This window comes from Grampus griseus, assembly GCF_964374135.1.
Source record: "Grampus griseus genome assembly, chromosome: 17".
In the NCBI taxonomy this organism is placed as follows: Eukaryota; Metazoa; Chordata; class Mammalia; order Artiodactyla; family Delphinidae; genus Grampus; species Grampus griseus.
The window spans coordinates 9,948,108-9,968,935 of record NC_139011.1 but is presented as its reverse complement, the minus strand read 5'-3'; the positions used below and the strand labels follow the sequence as shown (position 1 = coordinate 9,968,935).

At 44.6% G+C, this 20,828-nt stretch overlaps 1 protein-coding gene across 3 annotated transcripts in view; it reads right to left on the bottom strand.

Moving 5' to 3' along the window:
- Window positions 1–7,875: 7,875 nt before the first annotated feature.
- Window positions 7,876–20,828, bottom strand: part of ADCY8 (adenylate cyclase 8) — a gene marked incomplete at both ends in the record, with an annotated part of 217,211 nt that continues 204,258 nt past the window's right edge. For all 3 annotated transcript variants that reach the window (XM_082674757.1, XM_082674758.1, XM_082674759.1), the window contains 3 exons: window positions 7,876–8,363; window positions 11,227–11,341; window positions 19,813–19,905. In XM_082674757.1, the coding sequence (XP_082530883.1) occupies window positions 7,876–8,363; window positions 11,227–11,341; window positions 19,813–19,905 (696 nt within the window). The remainder of the gene's footprint in view (window positions 8,364–11,226; window positions 11,342–19,812; window positions 19,906–20,828) is intronic.

Sequence of the window (20,828 nt, the reverse complement as noted above, 5' to 3'; positions counted from 1 at the left end):
GCATCCCCTTCCCCATGTAGTTCTGGGCTATAGTTTTCCAAGGTGCAATGGTTCGGAGGGGTTTTACATCTACTCAAGGAAAAATATAGGACTCGAGGTGGCTGTAACATGTGCACAAGTTTTGTTTGGACAACATGTTGCTGGATTTGCAATGCAGTGCACCTGGCTCCAAAGGCCACACACTTAACCACTGGATGACGTAGTGTTGTTGGATTCTGGGCAAGTGGGCTGAAGGTCAGAGAGCTATTATGTATGGAGAAACCAGCCTATTCACTGCAGGATCTCAATCAAGGATAACTGTGTAGTTCCTGTGTGTATGTCTATGTGTGGACTTGTGGTGATAAGAGCTAGAGATAAGGAGGAAGAAGGAGAAGGGGGCAGGGTGGTTGGAGAACCAGCTAGATGTGCCTGGGCCAAGCTGGGAATTAAGGAGTTGCTCTCACCCTGGCTGGGGCCACAGGAAGGTAGAGGAAGAGAAGATGAGCTTCTTTACAGAGAACACTGGACTTCTAGCTCATGGGACAGCCAGGTGGGGTTGACTTGGAACCTGTTAGATGTTTGGTTTCCCAGTTCAGGAGAGAGGTCTGGGCTTACCTTTAGAATCATCAGCAGAGATGGTGGCTGATGTCATGGGAAGAAGTCTAACGGATTGTGTATAGGAAGGGAGCTTAAGATGGAGACATCAGAAAACTGACTGAAGTCTTACCCAGTAGGGAAGCAGCTACGAAGAGCAAGGGAGGTGAGCATCCCATGAAGGAGGGAGTGGTGGGCTGGGCCACATACTCCAGAAAGGTCCAGCGTTATGACTGCATCTTCACTTTGGATCTTTCCCCCGCCCTCCAACTCACACATCCAGGGGTGCCACAGACATCTCAACTTGACCTGTCCCAAAGCAAACCTGGGATCTTCCCCCAGTCTCGCTTCTCCCAGTGTCATCAGCGTATCAGTAATCCATCCAGGTCTTCAGACCTCAAAACCTGGAATCATCCTGGCCCCTTCTCTTCCATACCTTGCATCCAATCCATCATCAAATATGGTGAGCTTCTGCCCTTGCCTCCCCATCGTTGTATCACAACATGGCAGACATTTCTACAAAAATATAAGTCTGAGCATGAGCCCCTTCTGCCCCAAAGCCTTGAGTGGTTGTCCGTCTCATTCAGGGGAAAGCCCTTGACGCTGAGAGTTCGGCCAAGGGCTAGAGGACGTGGTGAGGGGAGCCAGTCTGTTTGAGGTCCGGCTGCTGAGGGATTTGTTTCAAATCTCTGTATATGCCTAGATCCCTCTTCTCCCCACCCATGCCTTTGTTAAAACAATTTATCAACTCCAAGTACAGGTCATCTGAACAAAATGGGATTTATTCCTTTGAACCAAGAAGACCTTATTTCACCTGGAATTTGATAAGGGTCCCGGGAGAGGAGTCTCAGCTTGCGGCATCTTCTGTGGACAGTCGGGGTCTCCTTTGCTGTGTCCACACACTCATCAGAAGCCTTCCTGCAGCCCCCAAGAGAGGGCACTTCCCTCAGAGGCTGGTGTCCAAGGGAAGGTGTCTCAAGGGTCGAGAACTTGGGCAACTTCAATAGTTTCTTTGTTTGGGTTAGTATGGTCATTTTTGCAGGAGAGTAAGCTGTCACTCAGAAGGACCTTTGATCAGCTGATCTCTGGTTGCCTACGCGTGTAACACACTGCTTCTGTAGTTGCTAACGATCTCTATCCCCTGGGATGGCAAAGGGGGCTAATGGTGGGACTTCAGGTGTTAGGGAAAGTCTGAGGTTTGCTGCTGCCATTTGTAATAGTCATGAGTTTTATATATGAGTGTAGGAGGGAAGAATAAAGACAACCAACAAGAAAGGTTTTTCAAGGAACAACATTTCTTTATTTTTCTTCTATTGTTGAAAGGTTTCTTTGGATTGGGAACCAGGACCACTTTTTTGGTTAAAAAAGAAGCATGAATGTGCGCTCACAGTGCTTTGGAGTGGCAGATTCCGTGTGTGTGTGTGTGTGTGTGTGAGAGAGAGAGAATTCAGAAGGGGCTGTGTTTTGGGTTGGGTCCCAGCAGAATGGAGATGGGATGTGGAGAGTGGGAGCCAGAAGCAGAGTTACAGTGAGGGACCTGGTGGTTGGCAGGCAGCGTGGGCTTTCCATGGGGATTTGAGCCAATCGCACTCAGGCCCATGGGGCAGGGAGGACCTAAGTGACCTCCCGGTTATAGGGCGGGGTCTTATTTACAGTGAGCAAAGGAATAGAGGTCAGAGCACCCAGATGGAGTCGAAAGGGCCTGAGACAAGGAATCATCTTCTCAGCATTCCAGCTCTAATTCTGCATCCGGGTGCTGAATCTTGGCCAAATGTGTCCCCCTCTTTGGCTTTAGTTTTTTATTTGTAAAATCAAGACTTTGGACCATGCTCTTTAACCTCTTTTCAGCTTAACACTCAATGTTTAGATAGAGTTTTTCAAAAATTTATTCTTATTAATTTTTATGAGCCTCGGTTTCCTGAGGAACTGGGAAAATAATATCTCTCCCTGAGCATTTTTATGAAGATCAAATCAAATCATATTTGGAAATGGACTTTGCAAACTGTAAAGTACTCTGAAAACATTAGTTTTCATAACCATTATGGTTATGATAATGTCAAGATAGGGGATTAGTGTATTACAAAAAGACGATGTTTGAAATGATTATTTCCAAACAGAAACTGTTTGCATTTCAGTCACACTGTCTGTTTTATAAAAGGTAGAGACAAATGCACAGAGCCGGTCCAGAAGAGTTAGGATGCTTTGCTCAGAGAATGGCGAAGTCATCTTCCCAGGGTGGGAGCGGGCAGGAGGGCGGCTGACGTGCAGTTAATAATTGAAGTAGGCACAGGGTGTCATTCTGCAGGGCACCCTGCCCCCTGGTAAGTCATCAATAAAATATTGGGTTCAGTTGTGTGGAGCCCACAGCTAATCTGAGAGAAACATTCTCACTTGGAAAAGCTGGTTGGCATGGGAGCCAGAGTGTCAGAAAAGCCTGTGGGTTTGGAATAAAAATGCCATGGAAAGAAATGAGTTTCCAATACCCCTTCTCTTACTGCGTCCGAAAGGACAGCCCTGAAATCGGTCAGCAGCAGTTATTGTGGCCCCGGAAAAATTCCACCCATGGGGGGAGCTCCTGCATGCTGCCTGGCGGCCCCCCCACCAACTCCACCACTGCCCTGCAAGATGGCCACCTCCATCCCAGGAGTGGTCCAGACCCTCTGACTCAGGGTTGAATCTCCAAGGGTCCGGTGAGACCTTTTGCAGCCCTTTAAGTAAACCCACATGCTTTACTTTTTCTTAATTATCATTTTTCATTCTAAAAGGATCACCTACTCATTAAAGAAAATTTTGCAAATATAGACAAGCAAGATGACGTCGAGACAAGGTAACATGGCAAATGTCCACTATTTCAATAAAATCACTGCGTGTTTAATAATAACGACAAGCAACATTGGAGTGCAGCAGAGGGCCAGGATGCTGAGGGTTTTAGATGCATCTTCATGGCATCTGTTATCTTCACGGCAGCCTTACCTGGTGGCATGGATGACAATCTTGCAACTACACTCCCAAACCCAAAATGGTATAGAAGCTGAAGTTTGTTTTATAACTAATTTGGGGGCTAAACATGACCTGAAACGAGTCCTATTTATAGCCTTTAGTTATGCTACTTGGTGTGAATATTCACGTATTGTTACAACATTATTAATGGGCTTAATTGTTGAGCACTGCCTCAGACCCCTCTGGGATGTTTTCTAGTATTTGGCATGTTTACCATATTTCTCAAATCTGAAAACTTCAGAATTCCAAATCACAGTTGCTTCCTTTGCTATCTCCCTGTAGCCGGTGAAGAATCTGAGGGGCAGAGTTTATGCCACTTGTCTGACATCAAACAGCTGACGAGTAGTAGAGACAGGATTCGAACCCAGGTCCACGCACCTCAAGGAACTGCCCTCGTAACACTCAGCCCAGTACTTCCCAGCCTTTCCCATATCCCGACATACACAGAGAAGGATAACAGTTTTTTGGCCCACTGTGGGGAGAAGATGAGGCTGCTTGGGACCAGGGCAAGTGGTCCAGGCTGTCTCGACGGCAGCTGCTGCACCAGAGTCCTGCAGTCCTCACCCGTTGACACAGCCTGCAGCCCGCTGGCGGGGAGTCTGCCCAGACTTTCAACTTTCATTTAAAGAATAGGATTCACCCATCACAGGGCTGGAGCTTCAGGGCAGGAGCCTAGAACCAGAATACCTGGGTTTCGATCCCAGTGCCACTATTTTCTGGTTGTAAGAACTTTCCAGGGCAAGTTGCTCAAGCTCTCTGTGCCTCAGTCCCCTCATCTGTAGAATGGGGATGATAACATTGTACTTTACTTCCAGCTGAGGGCAGCTACACTCACATGGTCCCTAAAGCAGGAGGAAAGCAGTGGAACTGGTTGGCGGCGGGGGGGCGACTCTGAGCTCAAGATGATCCTCCTGGGAATTTCCTGGCGGTCCAGTGGTTAGGACTCGGTATTGAATCCCTGGTCGGGGAACTAAGACCCCGTCAGCCATGCGGCACGGCCAAAAAAAAAAAAAAGATCCTCCTGACTTTATGGGATGGCGGTTTGGGAGGTAGCAGGTCCTCAAATCCAGCCCTTGGATGAGTAGGTAGACACCCTTTCCTGTGCTCTAAGAGGGGCTGTGCTTGTCTCATGGGACACTGTGCATTACCCATGCAGGCTGAAAACAGAAGGTGGGAGCAACCTCGATCAGCACTTAGAAGACGTCAACATTAGCCCAGAATACAGAGCTGTTGAGAAAGCCTCTCTTAGGCCTGAACATACGTAGGCTAAGCCAGCCCCCTATTCTGTGTTTCTCTTTGCATTTCACCACTTGGGGCACTCTACCTTCTGCCAGTTTATACTTGACGTTTCTCAGATCAAACCTAAAATGTCACAAGCAGAGTTCAGAGGGGAAAAGGTGAGGTTGGAGCCCCTGGCTGGAATATGATGCCAGGTTTGTTTCTGAGTTACACCGGGTTCCTGGAAATCACCTGACATTTGGAGTTCTTTGAACAAATGAGTGGAGTAAACTAAAAAGTAGGTGAACAGAAAATATCTCTCTAATTGCAGGAAGACTGTCTCCCTTTCCTGCCCCCTCCAGCCTTATCCAAGGCCCAAGAAGAGGCATGCTTCTCGACTGTTCAACCACAGGCCAGTTGCCTGCTCCTGTCTCTTGCCCTTTACCCTTTGTAGGCAAACTCTGCACGTCCACTGGGGCCACGAAATGGGCTGGCCTGGGGGGCAGGCACTGAATGCTTTGGGGCTGGGTGTACTGGAGCAGAGGGAGGATGCCCACTCGGTGGGGTTCTTGGTGATCTGATGGAGATTCTCGGCACTGCCTTGCCCCCTTGCTCCTCTGCTTGACGGAGCCCTGAATGAAACCACGCCTCCCAGACTCAGGATGGGGTCCCCATCACGTCCATCCATCCCGCCCCAAGGCTCAGCATCCCTGAATCAGGGTTCTGGGTGAGGCTTCACAGCAACAGCCTCATCATTCCCCCCACATTGGCAGCATCCACGGACCTGGGTTTGGCCGGATGCTTCCTCCCTTAAGGTGTGCCCAGCCCAGCCCAGGACCCTAGGACCACATTCTACTTCTAGTCCAGGGACTTTGTCCTGAGTGCTAGCGCAGAGTGTAGGGACAACCTCTGTCCCTGGTAGCCCTCTCCCTGGGGTAGGATCCAGCTCATCAGGGCTGGTCTGCTTACTGGAGCCTCTGCTGAACTGGGCCCAGGTTCCAGAAGGGCCCTATGCTCTGGATTAGACCAAAGCCCGACGCCGCACATCAAGTTTTCTCTGTTGGATACTGTGCTTTTGCAGCCGGACTGCCTCTACCAAGGCTGGCCTCTTTGCCGTGATGTTTGCCGAGTCCCCGACCCACCTGAGCTCAGCTTCCCCCTCTATCCTGTGGCTGCAGCTCTCGGCATGCCCTGAGCTTTACCTTGTTCAAATGTCCTCAGCAGGTTGGGCTGAGTAAACCTCGAGGCTTTCTCCGAGTCTTCGAAGATAATAGTTACCCCTGACACTGGCTGAGGGCTTCGTTTACAGAGGCTTTCACCTGACACCCTCTTCACGTTCCACCGGGACCTCCTGTATTTCTTTGATATGAGAACAAAAAGCGTTGCAAACATGGCCACTCAAAAGTCAAGTCCCCAGGGGCTTCCCTGGTGGCGCAGTGGTTGAGAGTCCGCCTGCCGATGCAGGGGACGCGGGTTCGTGCCCAGGTCCGGGAAGATCCCACATGCCACGGAGCGGCTGGGCCCGTGAGCCATGGCCGCTGAGCCTGTGCGTCCAGAGCCTGTGCTCCACAACGGGAGAGGCCACAACGGTGAGAGGCCTGCGTGCCGCAAAAAAAAAAAAAAAAAAAGTCAACTCCCTTTCTGTACTTTGTGCTTCTCAGGAAAGGGTAGTCTCCCTTCTATCACGGGGGTCTCACCTGAGATGCCTCAGGTGGGTATTTCCTCCAGAGCGTATCTACTGTGGATTCATTACCTGGAGCTAAGTCTCTTTTAAATGAGCTGTTGTTAAGAGTCAAGAATTTAGATAATGATTAGGATGTCATACTTCTTCCATTACTTAAATCTTGTCCATCCTTCCAACATAGAACTTACCAGAATAGCTTCGTGTTGGCACACATGGGCTTAGACAGGTGTCGATTCTTATGGAAGAGACAGTGCTTTCCTCTCAGTAGTGAACACAGGAAGAATCCATCCCCTAACTTCCCTTCCGGTAAAGTGAGGCCAATGACTGCGTTCTGGCTGGTGACAGAGCAATAACGTAGGCCTGGTACCCAAGACCTCCTGAGTGATCCCCCTTCCTTTCCCTCTCTTTTCTTCAGCTGGATGGATAGAGAGGATCAAGCAGAGGCATCCAAGTCCCAAGTGCAAGAAGACTAGGTCCCGAGATCATTGCCTGGAAGGCCTCTGCCCCACATGCAATAGGACGTAAACGACAGCTAAATCTCTTATTTTGTTTTAACCACTAAGAATGGGAGTTATTTGTTACAGCACTTTTATTGACCAGTACAGCGCTGAGCCTAGTTCTAAAACTACCTATAAGGTCTTGGGCAATTCCTTTCATTGTTCTGAGCTTTCTCATCCATAGGAAACTTCCCTGGCAGGCTTTGCGGTCAGATGAGAAGAGCTTGGGATGCAGTCTTCCCAGGAAACAGCGTACCTGCCTGCACCAGCTTACCCACCTGCTGACTTTCTAACTGTGGCTGCGGCAGATCAAGTGGCCTTGGTCCCACCTCAGGGCGTTTGTACCTGTTAGTCCTTCTGCTTGGGTCACTTTTCTCCCAGGTTCCATGGGTTCTTTCTCATCATTTAAGGCTAATGCTTTGCAACATGTCCTCAAAGACACGGTGCCTCCAGTTCAGGCAGCGTCCTCGACCTCCAGTTCTTTATCACAATTTCTCATTGCATCTACCCCTCTCTGAATGCAGAGTATTTATATATTGGTTTATAGGAATATTATCTATTAATATTATCCATTAATATTATTGTGTGCCAGGTACATGACAAGCGCTCGGTAAACGGCAGTGCTTAATGATGAGCCCACTGTACTGAGTCTCTGTTTACAGGTCCCTCTTTCCCAAGGTCAAGGACTAGGTCTTACTTATCTTTGCTTCCCGATAAACCTTGTATGGAAGAGATGACCAAGAAATGTCTGTGACGGGAGAGAAACTCAAATCGTGTCTTCGATCTAGTGCATCCAAAGACCAACGAAACCATCCTTGTTCTAAAAAAAATTAAACCTTTTTATTAGTATATTTATTTTATATATAAAAGAAATACAAAAAAAGAAACCCAAAGAAAACACGTTTATGGCAACTCGGACTTGTCGGTGCCTTCGGCTGGGGCTCCCGGCTCAGGCCCACTGGGTGTCAGCAAAGTCCGCCGGTTGTAATGGCCCTTGATGATGCCCGTGTTGTTGTTCTCATTCAGCAGCTGCTTCTGCCTTTGCCTGTTGAGGGACTGGACGAGGCCCAGGACGACCGCGGCCAAGGAGTACTGCCCGGGCAGTCTTCTCGGCGGCAGGATGAATGGGTTGGGTTGGACTCTTCCCAGGAGAAAGTACGTTTTGATTTTTCCTTCCTGTTCACTGATGCCCTTCACATAGATCTCCCCTCGGTAGTCAAAGGCAAAGCCCTGGTCCTTCAGGATGAGATAGGTCTCCTCTGGGACCTGGATTCTGCCGCTGACTCCCGTGCTGTCCATTCGACTTGCCAGGTTCACGGTTTTGCCCCAAATGTCATACTGTGGTTTCTTAGCGCCGATAACACCAGCTACCACTGAGCCGTGACTGATGCCTGTGGGTGAACCAGAGAAACAAGAGATGAGAGAAGAGGGACGTCAAGGAAGGGGCCGCTCCCTGCCTGGGACAGTGACCCTTAAACGAAGGATGTGATCTCTGTGGATAAACTGCAGGGTACAGATCCAGCCTCAGTCACTTATTAGGTGTGTGATCTGCGTTGGGTACTTAACAGATTCGGACCTCACTTCTCTCATCTGTCAAGTGGAAATAATAAAAGGACGCTGGTATGAGATGATATAGGTAAAGCCACTGGTATATTACCAGACAACCAGTGAGTGCTCGAGAGGCAATAATTATTACTCTCACGTGGATGCTGACTTGTCTTAGCCTGCGGGATGGACAGGGCACTGATGTCGGGATGCTGGGATCGCCGCTTGCCTCTGTGGTCACAGTGCCCTGAGAGCTTGGGCAGCACCTCTTCCTTCCCTGTCTTAGTCTACGTCCTCAGCAGCATTCCCTGGGTCCGTGGCCACAGCCTCCTAACACGCCTCCCTGGATCCCTGCTTGTCCTCCTGCAGACCAGACTCCACGCTGCTGCTGGAACCAGAGGGACTCTCTGATGCACGTCTGATCAAGTTACCACCCACTTCAACACCTGCCACAGCTCCTTTTGCCTATGGGGTAAAGCCCCGGCTCCTCAGGTTCACAATCTAGGGCTTCTCAGAGCCGGCTCTTGCCTAACTTGCCAGCCTCATTTTTGTCACCACCCTCTCCCTCACCTTTGCACCGTCTCCATACTGCACTGCTCGAGTTCCCCTAATCTGCTGGCGTTTCCACCTCTGTGCCTCTGTCCCTGGCTTTCTCTCTGCTTGGACTGTCATTTACCCCCAATCCCACAGGTTATTTGGTAGATCACAATTTCAAGACCTCCTTGTTTAGGAAATACAGACTTTTTTTTAAAGGAATGACAGTATTCCACTAAACACATTCACGGGCATATATGTCTCCTTTTACTAGACTAAGGATTTCTCATTCATTCTGCAAACATTGACTAGGCATCTACTATAAAGCAGACACTGTTCCAGGTATTGGGGCTATGGTGGGAAAGAAAAAAGACATAGCCCCAGCCCTCATGGAGCTTACCTGCTACTGGGGAGAGACGGAAAATAATTTAAAAAATGCAATATAGTATCAGTGAATGATAAAGGTGATAAAGAAAAACCAATCAGGTTAAAGGGATAGAAAAATAGAGGAGGGTGTATTTTGGAGTATGGTGGTTAGGAAAGGCCTTTCTGAGCAGAGATCTAGAGAAAGTGATAGTATAAGCCATGCAGATATCTGAGTTAGATCATTCCAGGCAGAGGGAAAAGCAAGACACACACACACATACACACACACACACACACACACACACACACACACACACACACACACGTATAAGATAGAACTGTGAACTTCGAGAAACAGTTCTTGCAGAATGCATGGGAATCACAAGGATGGACATTGCCCTAAAATTTGCAGAGCCCTTCCATAACCACTATTCCATTCACATCTCTTCTTACTGCTATGAGGTAGGCAGGGGAGGTAATAATATAACTCCCAGTTCACACATGAGGAAACTGACACTCAGAGGGTTTAAATGACTTGCCCAAAGTCATAGAGCTGGTTACAGCAGACCCAAAACACAAAGTGAAAGGCTCAATCCCATTGGGAACATGATTTTCTAACCTCTGAACTATACCAGGAGAATAATGTATCACACCAAGGGTTGGCCTTAATTCCAGCAACACCTCCTGAAATTACACAGCCTTTGTTCAAGGTTATAGTTCTGCTTTTTATTCCCAGTTCAATCATGTATTCAATGATTTCAGAAAGGACATGTAGGGTTGTTGGAAGATCTGGAAACAAGCCCTGAGCACCCCATCCATAGATCAAAATATAAAAATATCACTTATTTATTCCAGTGAACAAAGGCATGTGGCATTCCTTAGATCCGACAAGTCAGGCATGGGTATTACCTGACCCTTTATACTTGAAAGCTGCTAAGGGAGAACCAAGAAAGTAAAATGGCATGCCAGCCAGAGGACACCTAAGACATGAGGACGGCCGTAACATTTGTTTTAGGCCGCACGCTGGCCGCCAGAATGTCGCTGGTCTCAGTCAGGAAGTCCTGGAGTCGCTGCCAGGATGACCATTTGGCTGTGTGATTGTAGGCTAGCTACTCCCCTTCTCTGGGCCTGAGTTTTCCCATCTGTAGAATGTGAATGTGGACTAGAGCAGGGGCTTTCAGACTATGCTTTAGGAGGCCCCCTCCAGACTCCGCGGAGATGCTGAAGAAATTAACAGGTTATCCAAATTGCAGATGACTATTATTACATAGCCGTGACTGTTGTCATTTTGCACAAGGGAGTACCTAAGCCCAAAGGAGGATGAGCTGTGTGGCCGAGTGAAGAGCTATAAAGCTAACTGCCTGTCCCTGGCTCAAGTCAGCATGTGACATCCCCAGGACCAGAATCCTGCTTTTGGCTCAGGGTGTTATCCAGGAGAACGGGAGAGTGATGCATTGACCTCCAGTATCTGGTGACGTAGAAGACGGGAGGAAACGACTGATTAGACAGCTACCTCTCTAATCAGGGCCTTGTGTGGATGGGATTCTGGACAAGTTGGAGGACAGGTGGCTGTCGTCTATCAGTTGCTTGGTGTTTCTGCACACAGGCCAAAATCCTTCCACGGCTTCCAGCATCTTGAGCGAGAGGAAGCCCAGACAGGCCTGTCCTTGGCCAGGTCACACTAAATTTGCTGCCTTTTGTGGGAAAAAGCTCCCCTGGCTTGATGCCCAGGGCACGGGAGGGCTCGATAGAGCAAGGCCAGACAGCTCAGTGGGTCCCCGAGGTGCCACACTTCGAGCTGCTACTCACCAATCCGGAGCTCAAAATTGTTGAAAGAATGCTTGTTGATCTCCTGTATGCTTTCGGTCAGGGCGAGAGAGAAGTCGGCCAGGGCACACAGATGTTCCCACTTATCTTCACATTGCTGTAGCAAACATGAGAGAAGAGGTCATTCCATGGGGCAAACAGGAGCATTGCTGCAGCGGGGTCTGGTCTGTGTCCTACCTCACCCACACATGCCTTCAGGGGAAGTGAGCAGGTGTGTGAGCTCTGTACACCTAAGTCAGTGTCCAGAAACACAGGGTACCAGGAAATTTGTTTCAGAGAGTGTAATATGTGTGACTCTCAGATTCCATTCCCCACCCCTACCCTTGTCTGTTCAAGTTGATGCTGTTCACTTGTGTGTGTGTGTGTGTGTGTGTGTGTACACACCCTTATGTTCATATATGTGAGGTTTCCAATCTAGGAACCATGTCTATTTCCTTTGAAGTACTCACAGTGTCTGTTTAATAGATGTTTCACATAGACATTTGCTCTCTGAACCTCAGTTTCCTCATCCATATAATGGGGATAAGCATAGTTGCCCTGCCTACCTCATGAGGACTGAATGAGATTGTGTATGTGAAAGAATTCTGTGCCCCTCTAGAGCAGAGGTTGGCAGTCAGCAAAGGGCCAGATAGCAAGTATTTTAGGCTTTGTGGGCCGTGTGGTCTTTGTCATGACTACCCAACACTGCAATTTTAGCCAGACAGGAGCCATAGGCAAAATATAAATGAATGCATGTGGCTGTGTTCCAATAAAACTTTATTTACGAAAACAGATGGTGGATACATCAGATCACCAGTATAGCAGTTGGGATGATGGTCTATCAGTATTTCCAAACTGAAGTTATTTTTTAATCAATACTTCTAATGCTACCATCCAGTGTTTACACGTTCTACCATCGCCACCACGTCAATCTAAAACGTATACAATGTTAATTATTTACATTTAAATTTGTTTTTGGAGGTGGTGAAGCTGGGGAGAAAATACTTAAAATTTTCATTAGAAGCTCCTAAGTCAATGAGGCCTTGAAATACAATATTTGATATATGTTTGTGTATTTGTGTTTTGGGGGGATAATTTTAAATTATAACTACACTATATACTCTGGTGTAATTATACTTCATTAAATTATTTATATGAAAGAATCATATCTAGGTTTCAAAGATTCACTTATATATTCCCTGACAGCTACTGGCCCAGTCAAAATCCATGTTTTCTATATTCACCCACACTGTTGCCAGCTGTACCTAACAGTTCCTTTTTTCAAAAAATTTATTTTATTAAAAAAGTTCTTTTTAACATCTTTATTGGAGTATAATGGCTTTGCATTATTGTTAGTTTCTGCCGCACAACAAAGTGAATCAGCTATACATATACATATATCCCCATATCCCCTCCCTCTCGCGTCTCCCTCCCTCCCACCCTCCCTATCCCACCCCTCTAGGTGGTCACAAAGCACCGAGCTGATCTCCCTGTGCTATGCGGCTGCTTCCCACTAGCTATCTATTTTACATTTGGTAGTGTATATATGTCCATGCCACTCTCTCACTTCATCCCAGCTTACCCTTCCCCCTCCCTATGTCCTTAAGTCCAGTCTCTGCATCTGTGTCTTTATTCCTATCCTGCTCCTAGGCTCTTCAGAACCATTTTTTTTTAGGTTCCATATATATGTGTTAGCATATGGTATTTGTTTTTCTCTTTCTGACTTACTTCACTCTGTATGACAGACTCTAGGTCCACCCACTTCACTACAAATAACTCAATTTCGTTTCTTTTTGTGGCTGAGTAATATTCCATTGTATATATGTGCCACATCTTCTTTATCCATTCCTCTGTCGATGGGCATTTAGGTTGCTTCCATGTCCTGACTATTGTAAATAGTGCTGCAGTGAACATTGTGGTACATGACTCTTTTTGAATTATGGTTTTCTCAGGGAATATGCCCAGTAGTGGGATTGCTGAGTCATATGGTAGTTCTATTTTTAGTTTTTTAAGGAACCTCCATACTGTTCTCCATAGTGGCTGTATCAATTTACATTCCCACCAACAGTGTTCCCTTTTCTCCACACCCTCTCCAGCACTTATTGTTCCTAGATTTTTTGATGATGGGCATTCTGATTGGTGTGAGGTGATACCTCATTGTAGTTTTGATTTGCATTTCTCTAATGAGTAGTGGTGTTGAGCATTCTTTCATGTGCTTGTTGGCAATCTGTATATCTTCTTTGGAGAAATGTCTATTTAGATCTTCTACCCATTTTGGGATTGGGCTGTTTGTTTTTTGATATTGAGCTGCATGAGCTGCTTGTATATTTTGGAGATTAATCCTTTGTTGGTTGCTTCGTTTGCAAATATTTTCTCCCATTCTGAGGGTTGCCTTTTCGTCTTGTTTATGGTTTCCTTTGCTGTGCAAAAGCTTTTAAGTTTCATGAGGTCCATTTGTTTATTTTTGTTTCCATTTCTCTAGGAGGTGGGTCAAAAAGGATCTTGCTGTGATTTATGTCATAGAGTGTTCTGCCTATTTTTTCCTCTAAGAGTTTGATAGTGTTTGGCCTTCCATTTAGGTCTTTAATCCATTTTGAGTTTATTTTTGTGTATGGTGTTAGGGAGTGTTCTAATTTCATTCTTTTACATGTAGCTGTCCAGTTTTCCCAGCACCACTTATTGAAGAGGCTGCCTTTTCTCCATTGTATATTCTTGCCTCCTTTATCAAAAATAAGGTGACAATATGTGCGTGGGTTTATCTCTGGGCTTTCTCTCTTGTTCCATTGACCTATATTTCTGTTTCTGTTCCAGTACCATACTGTCTTGATAACTGTAGCTTTGTAGTATAGTCTGAAGTCAGGGAGCCTGATTCCTCCAGCTCCATTCTTCTTTCTCAAGATTGCTTTGGTCATTCGGGGTCTTTTGTGTTGCCATACAAATTATGAAATTTTTTGTTCTAGTTCTGGGAAAAATGCCATTGGTAGTACAGTAGGGGTTGCATTGAATCTGTAGGTTGCTTTGGGTACTATAGTCATTTTCACAATGTTGATTCTTCCAATCCAAGAACATGGTATATCTCTCCATCTATTTGTATCATCTTTAACTTCTTTGATCAGTGTCTTATAGTTTTTTGCATACAGGTCTTTTGTCTCCTTAGGTAGGTTTATTCCTAGGTATTTTATTCTTTTTGTTGCAATGGTAAATGGGAGGGTTTCCTTAATTTCTCTTCTAGATTTTTCATCACTAGTGTATAGGAATGCAAGAGATTTCTGTGCATTAATTTTGTATCCTGCTACTTTACCAAATTCATTGATTAGCTTTAGTAGTTTTCTGGTAGCACCTTTAGGATTCTCTATGTATAGTATCATGTCATCTGCAAACAGTGACAGTTTTACTTCTTCTCTTCTGATTTGGATTCCTTTCATTTCTTTTTCATCTCTGATTGCTGTGGCTAAAACTTCCAAAACTAAGTTGAATAATAGTGGTGAGAGTGGGCAACCTTGTCTTGCTCCTGATCTTAGGGGAAATGGTTTCAGTTTTTCACCATTGAGAACAATATTGGCTGTGGGTTTGTCATATATGGCCTTTATTTTGTTGAGGTTAAGTTCCCTCTATGCCTGCTTTCTGGAGAGTTTTTATCATAAATAGGTGTTGAATTTTGTTGAAAGCTTTTTCTGCATCTACTGAGATTATCATATGGTTTTTATCCCTCAGTTTGTTAATATGGTGTATCACATTGATTGATTTGTGTATATTGAAGAATCCTTGCATTCCTGGGATAAATCCCACTTGATCATGGTCTATGATCCTTTAAATGTGCTGTTGGATTCTGTATGCTAGTATTTTCTTGAAGATTTTTGCATCTAAGTTCATCAGTGATATTGGCCTGTAGTTATCTTTTTTGTGACATCTTTGTCTGGTTTGGGTATCAGGGTGATGGTGGCCTCATAGAATGAGTTTCGGAGTGTTCCTTCCTCTTCTATATTTTGGAAGAGTTTGAGAAGGATAGGTGTTAGCTCTTCTCTAAATGTTTGATAGAATTTGCCTGTGAAGCCATCTGGTCCTGGGCTTTTGTTTGTTGGAAATTTTTAATCACAGTCTCAATTTCAGTGCTTGTGATTGGTCTGTTGATATTTTCCACTTCTTCCTGGTTCAGTCTTGGAAGGCTGTGCTTTTCTAAGAATTTGTCCTTTTCTTCCAGGTTGTCCATTTTATTGGAATATATTTGCTTGTAGTAATCTCTCATGATCCTTTGTATTTTTGCAGTTTCAGTTGTTACTTCTCCTTTTTCATTTCTAATTCTGTTGATTTGAGTCTTCTCCCTTTTTTTCTTGATGAGTCTGGTTAATGGTTTATCAATTTTGTTTATCTTCTCAAAGAACCAGCTTTTAGTTTTATTGATCTTTGCGATCGTTTCCTTCATTTCTTTTTCATTTATTTCTGATCTGATCTCTATGATTTCTTTCCTTCTGTTAACTTTGGGGTTTTCTTGTTCTTCTTCTCCTGATTGCTTTAGGTATAAGGTTATGTTGTTTATTTGAGATTTTTCTCGTTTTCTGAGGTAGGATTGTATTGCTATAAACTTCCCTCTTAGAACTGCTTTTGCTGCATCCCATAGGTTTTGGGTTGTCATGTTTTCATTGTCATTTGTTTCTAGGTATTTTTTGATTTCCTATTTGATTTCTTCAGTGATCTCTTGGTTATCTAGTAGTGTATTGTTAAGCCTCCATGTGTTTGTATTTTTTACAGATTTTTTCCCTGTAATTGATATCTAGTCTCATAGCATTGTGGTTGGAAAAGATACTTGATACGATTTCAATTTTCTTAAATTTACCAAGGCTTGATTTGTGACCGGAGATGTGATCTATCCTGGAAAATGTTCCATGAGCACTTGAGAAGAAAGTGTATTCTGTTGTCTTTGGAAGGACTGTCTTATAAATATCAGTTAAATCCATCTTGTTTAATGTGTCATTTAAAACTTGTGTTTCCTTATTTATTTTCATTTTGGTTGAACTGTCCACTGGTGAAAGTGGGGTGTTAAAGTCTCCTACTATTATCGTGTTACCGTCAATTTCCCCTTTTGTGGCTGTTAGCATTTGCCTTATGTATTGAGGTGCTCCTATGTTGGGTGCATAAATATTTACAATTGTTATATCTTCTTGGATTGATCCCTTGATCATTATGTAGTGTCCTTCTTTGTCTCTTGTAATAGTCTTTATTTTAAAGTCTATTTTGTCTGATATGAGAATTATTATGCCAGCTTTCTTTTGATTTCCATTTGCATGGAATATCTTTTTCCATCCCCTCACTTTCAGTCTGTTTGTGCGCCTAGGTCTAAAGTGGGTCTCTTGTAGACAGCATATATCCAGGTCTTGTCTTTATATCCATTCATCCAGACTATGTCTTTGGGTTGGAGCACGTAATCCATTTACATTTAAGGTAATTATCGATATGTATGTTCCTATTACCATTTTCTTAATTGTTTTGGGTTTGTTATTGTAGGTCTTTTCCTTCTCTTGTGTTTCCTGCCTAGAGAAGTTCCTTTAGCATTTGTTGTAAAGCTGGTTTGGTGGTGCTGAATTCTCTTAGCTTTTGCTTATCTGTAAAGGATTTAATTTCTCTGTCGAATCTGAATGAGATCCTTGCTGGGTAGAGTCATCTTGGTTGTAGGTTTTTCCCTTTCACCACTTTAAATATGTCCTGCCCCTCCCTTCTAGCTTGCTGAGTTTCTGCTGAAAGATCAGCTGTTAATCTTATGGGGATTCCCTTGTATGTTATTTGTTGCTTTTCCCTTGCTGCTTTTAATATTTTTTCTTTGTATTTAATTTTTCATAGTTTGATTAATATGTGTCATGGCGTGTTTCTTCTTGGATTTATCCTGTATGGGACTCACTGCACTTCCTGGACTTGACTATTTGCTTTCCCATATTAGGGAAGTTTTCAACTATAATCTCTTCAAATATTTTCTCAGTCCTTTTCTTTTTCCCTTCTTCTTCTGGGACCCGTATAATTCGACTGTTGGTGTGTTTAATGTTGTCCTAGAGGTCTCTGAGACTGTCCTCAATTCTTTTCACTCTTTTTTCTTTATTCTGCTCTGCTGTAGTTATTTCCACTATTTTATCTTCCAGGTCACTTATCCGTTCTTCTGCCTCAGTTATTCTGCTATTGATTCCTTCTAGAGAATTTTAAATTTCATTTATTGTGCTGTTCATCATTGTTTGTTTGCTCTTTAGTTCTTCTAGGTCCTTGTTAAACGTTTCTTGTATTCTCCCCATTCTATTTCCAAGATTTTGGATCATCTTTACTATCATTACTCTGAATTCCTTTTCAGATAGACTGACTATTTCCTCTTCATTTGTTTGGTCTGATGGGTTTTTACCTTGCTCCTTCATCTGCTGTGTATTTCTCTGTCTTCTCATTTTGCTTTACTTACTGTGTTTGGGGTCTCCTTTTCACAGGCTGCAGGTTCATAGTTCCCATTGTTTTTGCTATCGACCCCAGTGGGTAAGGTTGGTTCAGTGGGTTGTGTAGGCTTCCTGGTGGAGGGGACTGGTGCCTGTGTTCTGGTAGATGAGGCTGGATCTTGTCTTTTTGGTGGGCAGGACCACATCCAGTGGTGTGTTTTAGGGTGTCTGTGAACTTATTATGATTTTAGGAAGCCTCTCTGCTAATGGGTGGGGTTGTCTTCCTGTCTTGCTAGTTGTTTGGCATAGGGTTCTCCAGCACTGTGGCTTGCTGTTTGTTGAACGGAGCTGGGTCTTAGCATTGAGAGAGAGATCTCTGGGTGAGCTCTCGCCAATTGATGTTACGTGGAGCCGGAAGGTGTCTGGTGGTCCAATGTCCTGAACTCAGCTCTCCCACCTCAGAAGCTCAGGCCTGACACCCGGCCGGAGCACCAAGAACCTGTCAGCCACATGGCTAGGTACGTGGGGAGTTTCTTGCCTTTTGGGAAGTCTGAGGTCTTCTGCCAGCGTTCAGTAGGTGTTCTGCAGTAGTTGTTCCACATGTAAATGTATTTTTGAGTATTTGTGGAGAGGAAGATGATCTCCACGTCTTACTCTTCCACCATCTTGAATGTCCTCCACAATTCCCTTTTTGATCACATTTCACTTCCTTTCTACAAATTCTAACCATGCCCACCATTTAAGAACTGATTTAACTGTCATTACTTTTTGATAGTATTTTATTGTAAAATATAAACCTATTTGTATATTTTTAACACTGGAAATATTTGACAAAGCTCAGATTCTTTACCATAATAATAAAGTCATTTTAATGAACTTGTTGTATAATGATTTAGCTCTCCCTAACTGTTAAACATTTACTAAGCAGGACTAACCAAGTCTTCAATAGATAGTACTATTACATACATGCTGTGCCTGTAAAGATATGGCATAATGGTAATACCTAGAATATTAGTGTGTCTATTTGAGAGGACCATTGCTGAAAAGAGATATTTCAAATTTTCTTGGTATAGGATTTGAAATGTGTAGCAATTTGCAATGAAATTTGTTATTAGAGGCAAAAATATCACCAATCCTTTTTGTAATTTGGAAGCACTTAGGTCACTCTCTCTATATTATTATACTTCTTTGCTCTCCCAACTCTTTGCTTGCATTTGTTAGCTTAGACTGCACACTGGCCTGCAACTGTTAATTTACATCTCTGCCAGTCCCTAGGCTGTGAATAATATAAGGGCAAAATATGATTTATTCATCTTTGGGTCCTGAGTTACTGGCACACCTATAGAGTTCAACTAGACAACCCTTGCATTTCATAAGAATGTTTAAATTTAAAGAGGTTAAGTGATTTGCCTCAGAAAATAAAACTGCATGTTGACAACAACAAAAAACAAACCAACAAAAAAACAGATGGTGGGCTGGATTTGGCCTGGGAGATGTGTTTCTGGACCCCTGTGGCAGAGTGATGTGCACAGGTACCTAATGACTATAAAGGGTTTCTTCTCAGATAGTCTTGGAATAGTTCTAGGTTTTTAGTTGTAAAGTGAGCAAAGAAGAATGAGGAGGAATGAGGATTCCTCTCCCTGGCCGCTTATGCCCATTTCCATAGAGCATTTATGGAGGACCTACCAGGTGCAAGACTTTGTGTGGCCAGCATGACTCTATCTCAGGTAAGTCAGCCATGGGCCCTGGAAGGTGGATGCTAGTTTCCCACTTAACACTAGTGTCTGGCACAGTCACCTCTCAAAAAAGCAGAGCTATTATTATTATTACTTCTGGAGGAGAAAACAAAAGTAAGAATAAAACAGGCTGGGATCAGGGGCTTAGTAACACCTACAATTAAATCATACCAGGGTATTTCTTGGTCCTGATTTTGTTCATCTAGTGAACAGCGAGGTTCAGAATGAAGACTAGAGGCTTCTCAATCATAAGGAAGCATCACTACACCCAGTAGACCCTGCTTACCTCAGGGGTACAGGTACCGCACATGCCTAGATGTCCGCTTCATCGGATTTTCTCCCTACCTGTCCTCAGGTTTCCCGGTGATGACAGCTCCACCACCTTCAGCAACCTGACCAGAGTAAGGTCCCTGCCATAGGCTGTGGCTGAGTCCAAAGCATTCCTTTACCTGTTTTTCAGGTGACAGGCCTGACACGGCCATGTAGGTGCTGCCAATGGTCTTAATCTTTTCAATGTCTTGAAACCGGTCTTCACCAAGCAGCTGAAACAGATTCAGGCAACAGTGTCAGTCCTGGTATTTGTGCTCCCGGCAGCCTGGGGCTCCTGGAAACAGGCCCCTGGCTCAGAGTGAGGACCACCTCGGAATGGTTTAGCATCCTTGAGGTAGCCACTTTTCTCTCTGAGAATCAAACATTCAGGCTCTCAACAGATGTCTACTGAGCACCGGCTAAGTGCCAAGTGCCGAGATGGGTGTGACCAGATACTCTTAGATCTGTTTCTAAGAATCTTTGAAATAAACAAAGCTATCTTATTAGTTTAAAGAAAAAATTGCCAATATTCCCAAATCCATCAACACATCCTTTTGGCTTTACTCTCAGCATGCATGTAAAAATCTTAGCATTTCCTGCCAGTACCCTGGTCTAAGCCACCATTAGTTTACACCTGGTTATTGTATTGCAATAACGTACCTAATCCCAGTCTTTACCTCCACACTCCCAGCATGGCAGCCAGAGTGATCCTGTTTAAATGGAAGTCAGACCATGTCCCTGCTCTGTGGCTTCCCATTCTACTCAGGGTCAAAGCCAGAGTTTTCACCATGCCCTGAAAGACCTGCCATGCCCTGTCCCCTTCGCTCACCCTGTTCCAGGCACATTGACCTCCTTGCTGGTTCTAACAAGCCAAGCCTGTTTCTGCCTCAGGACCTTTGCATCTGCTGTTCCCCTGTTGGGACGCTCTTCCTTCAGACAACTACATGGCTCATCCCTCACCTCTTCCAGGTCTTTCCTCAAGTGTCATCCCAGTGGGGTCTTGCTGATCACCCCATGCAAAACCGAACACAATATCCTGTCCCCACATACATATTCTCATCTTCTTCCTGCTTTATCTTCTCTCCTTAGCACTTATCCCTGACTGTGTTTATATATTGTCATCTTTCCTACTAAACTGTAAAATTCCTGGAGGCAG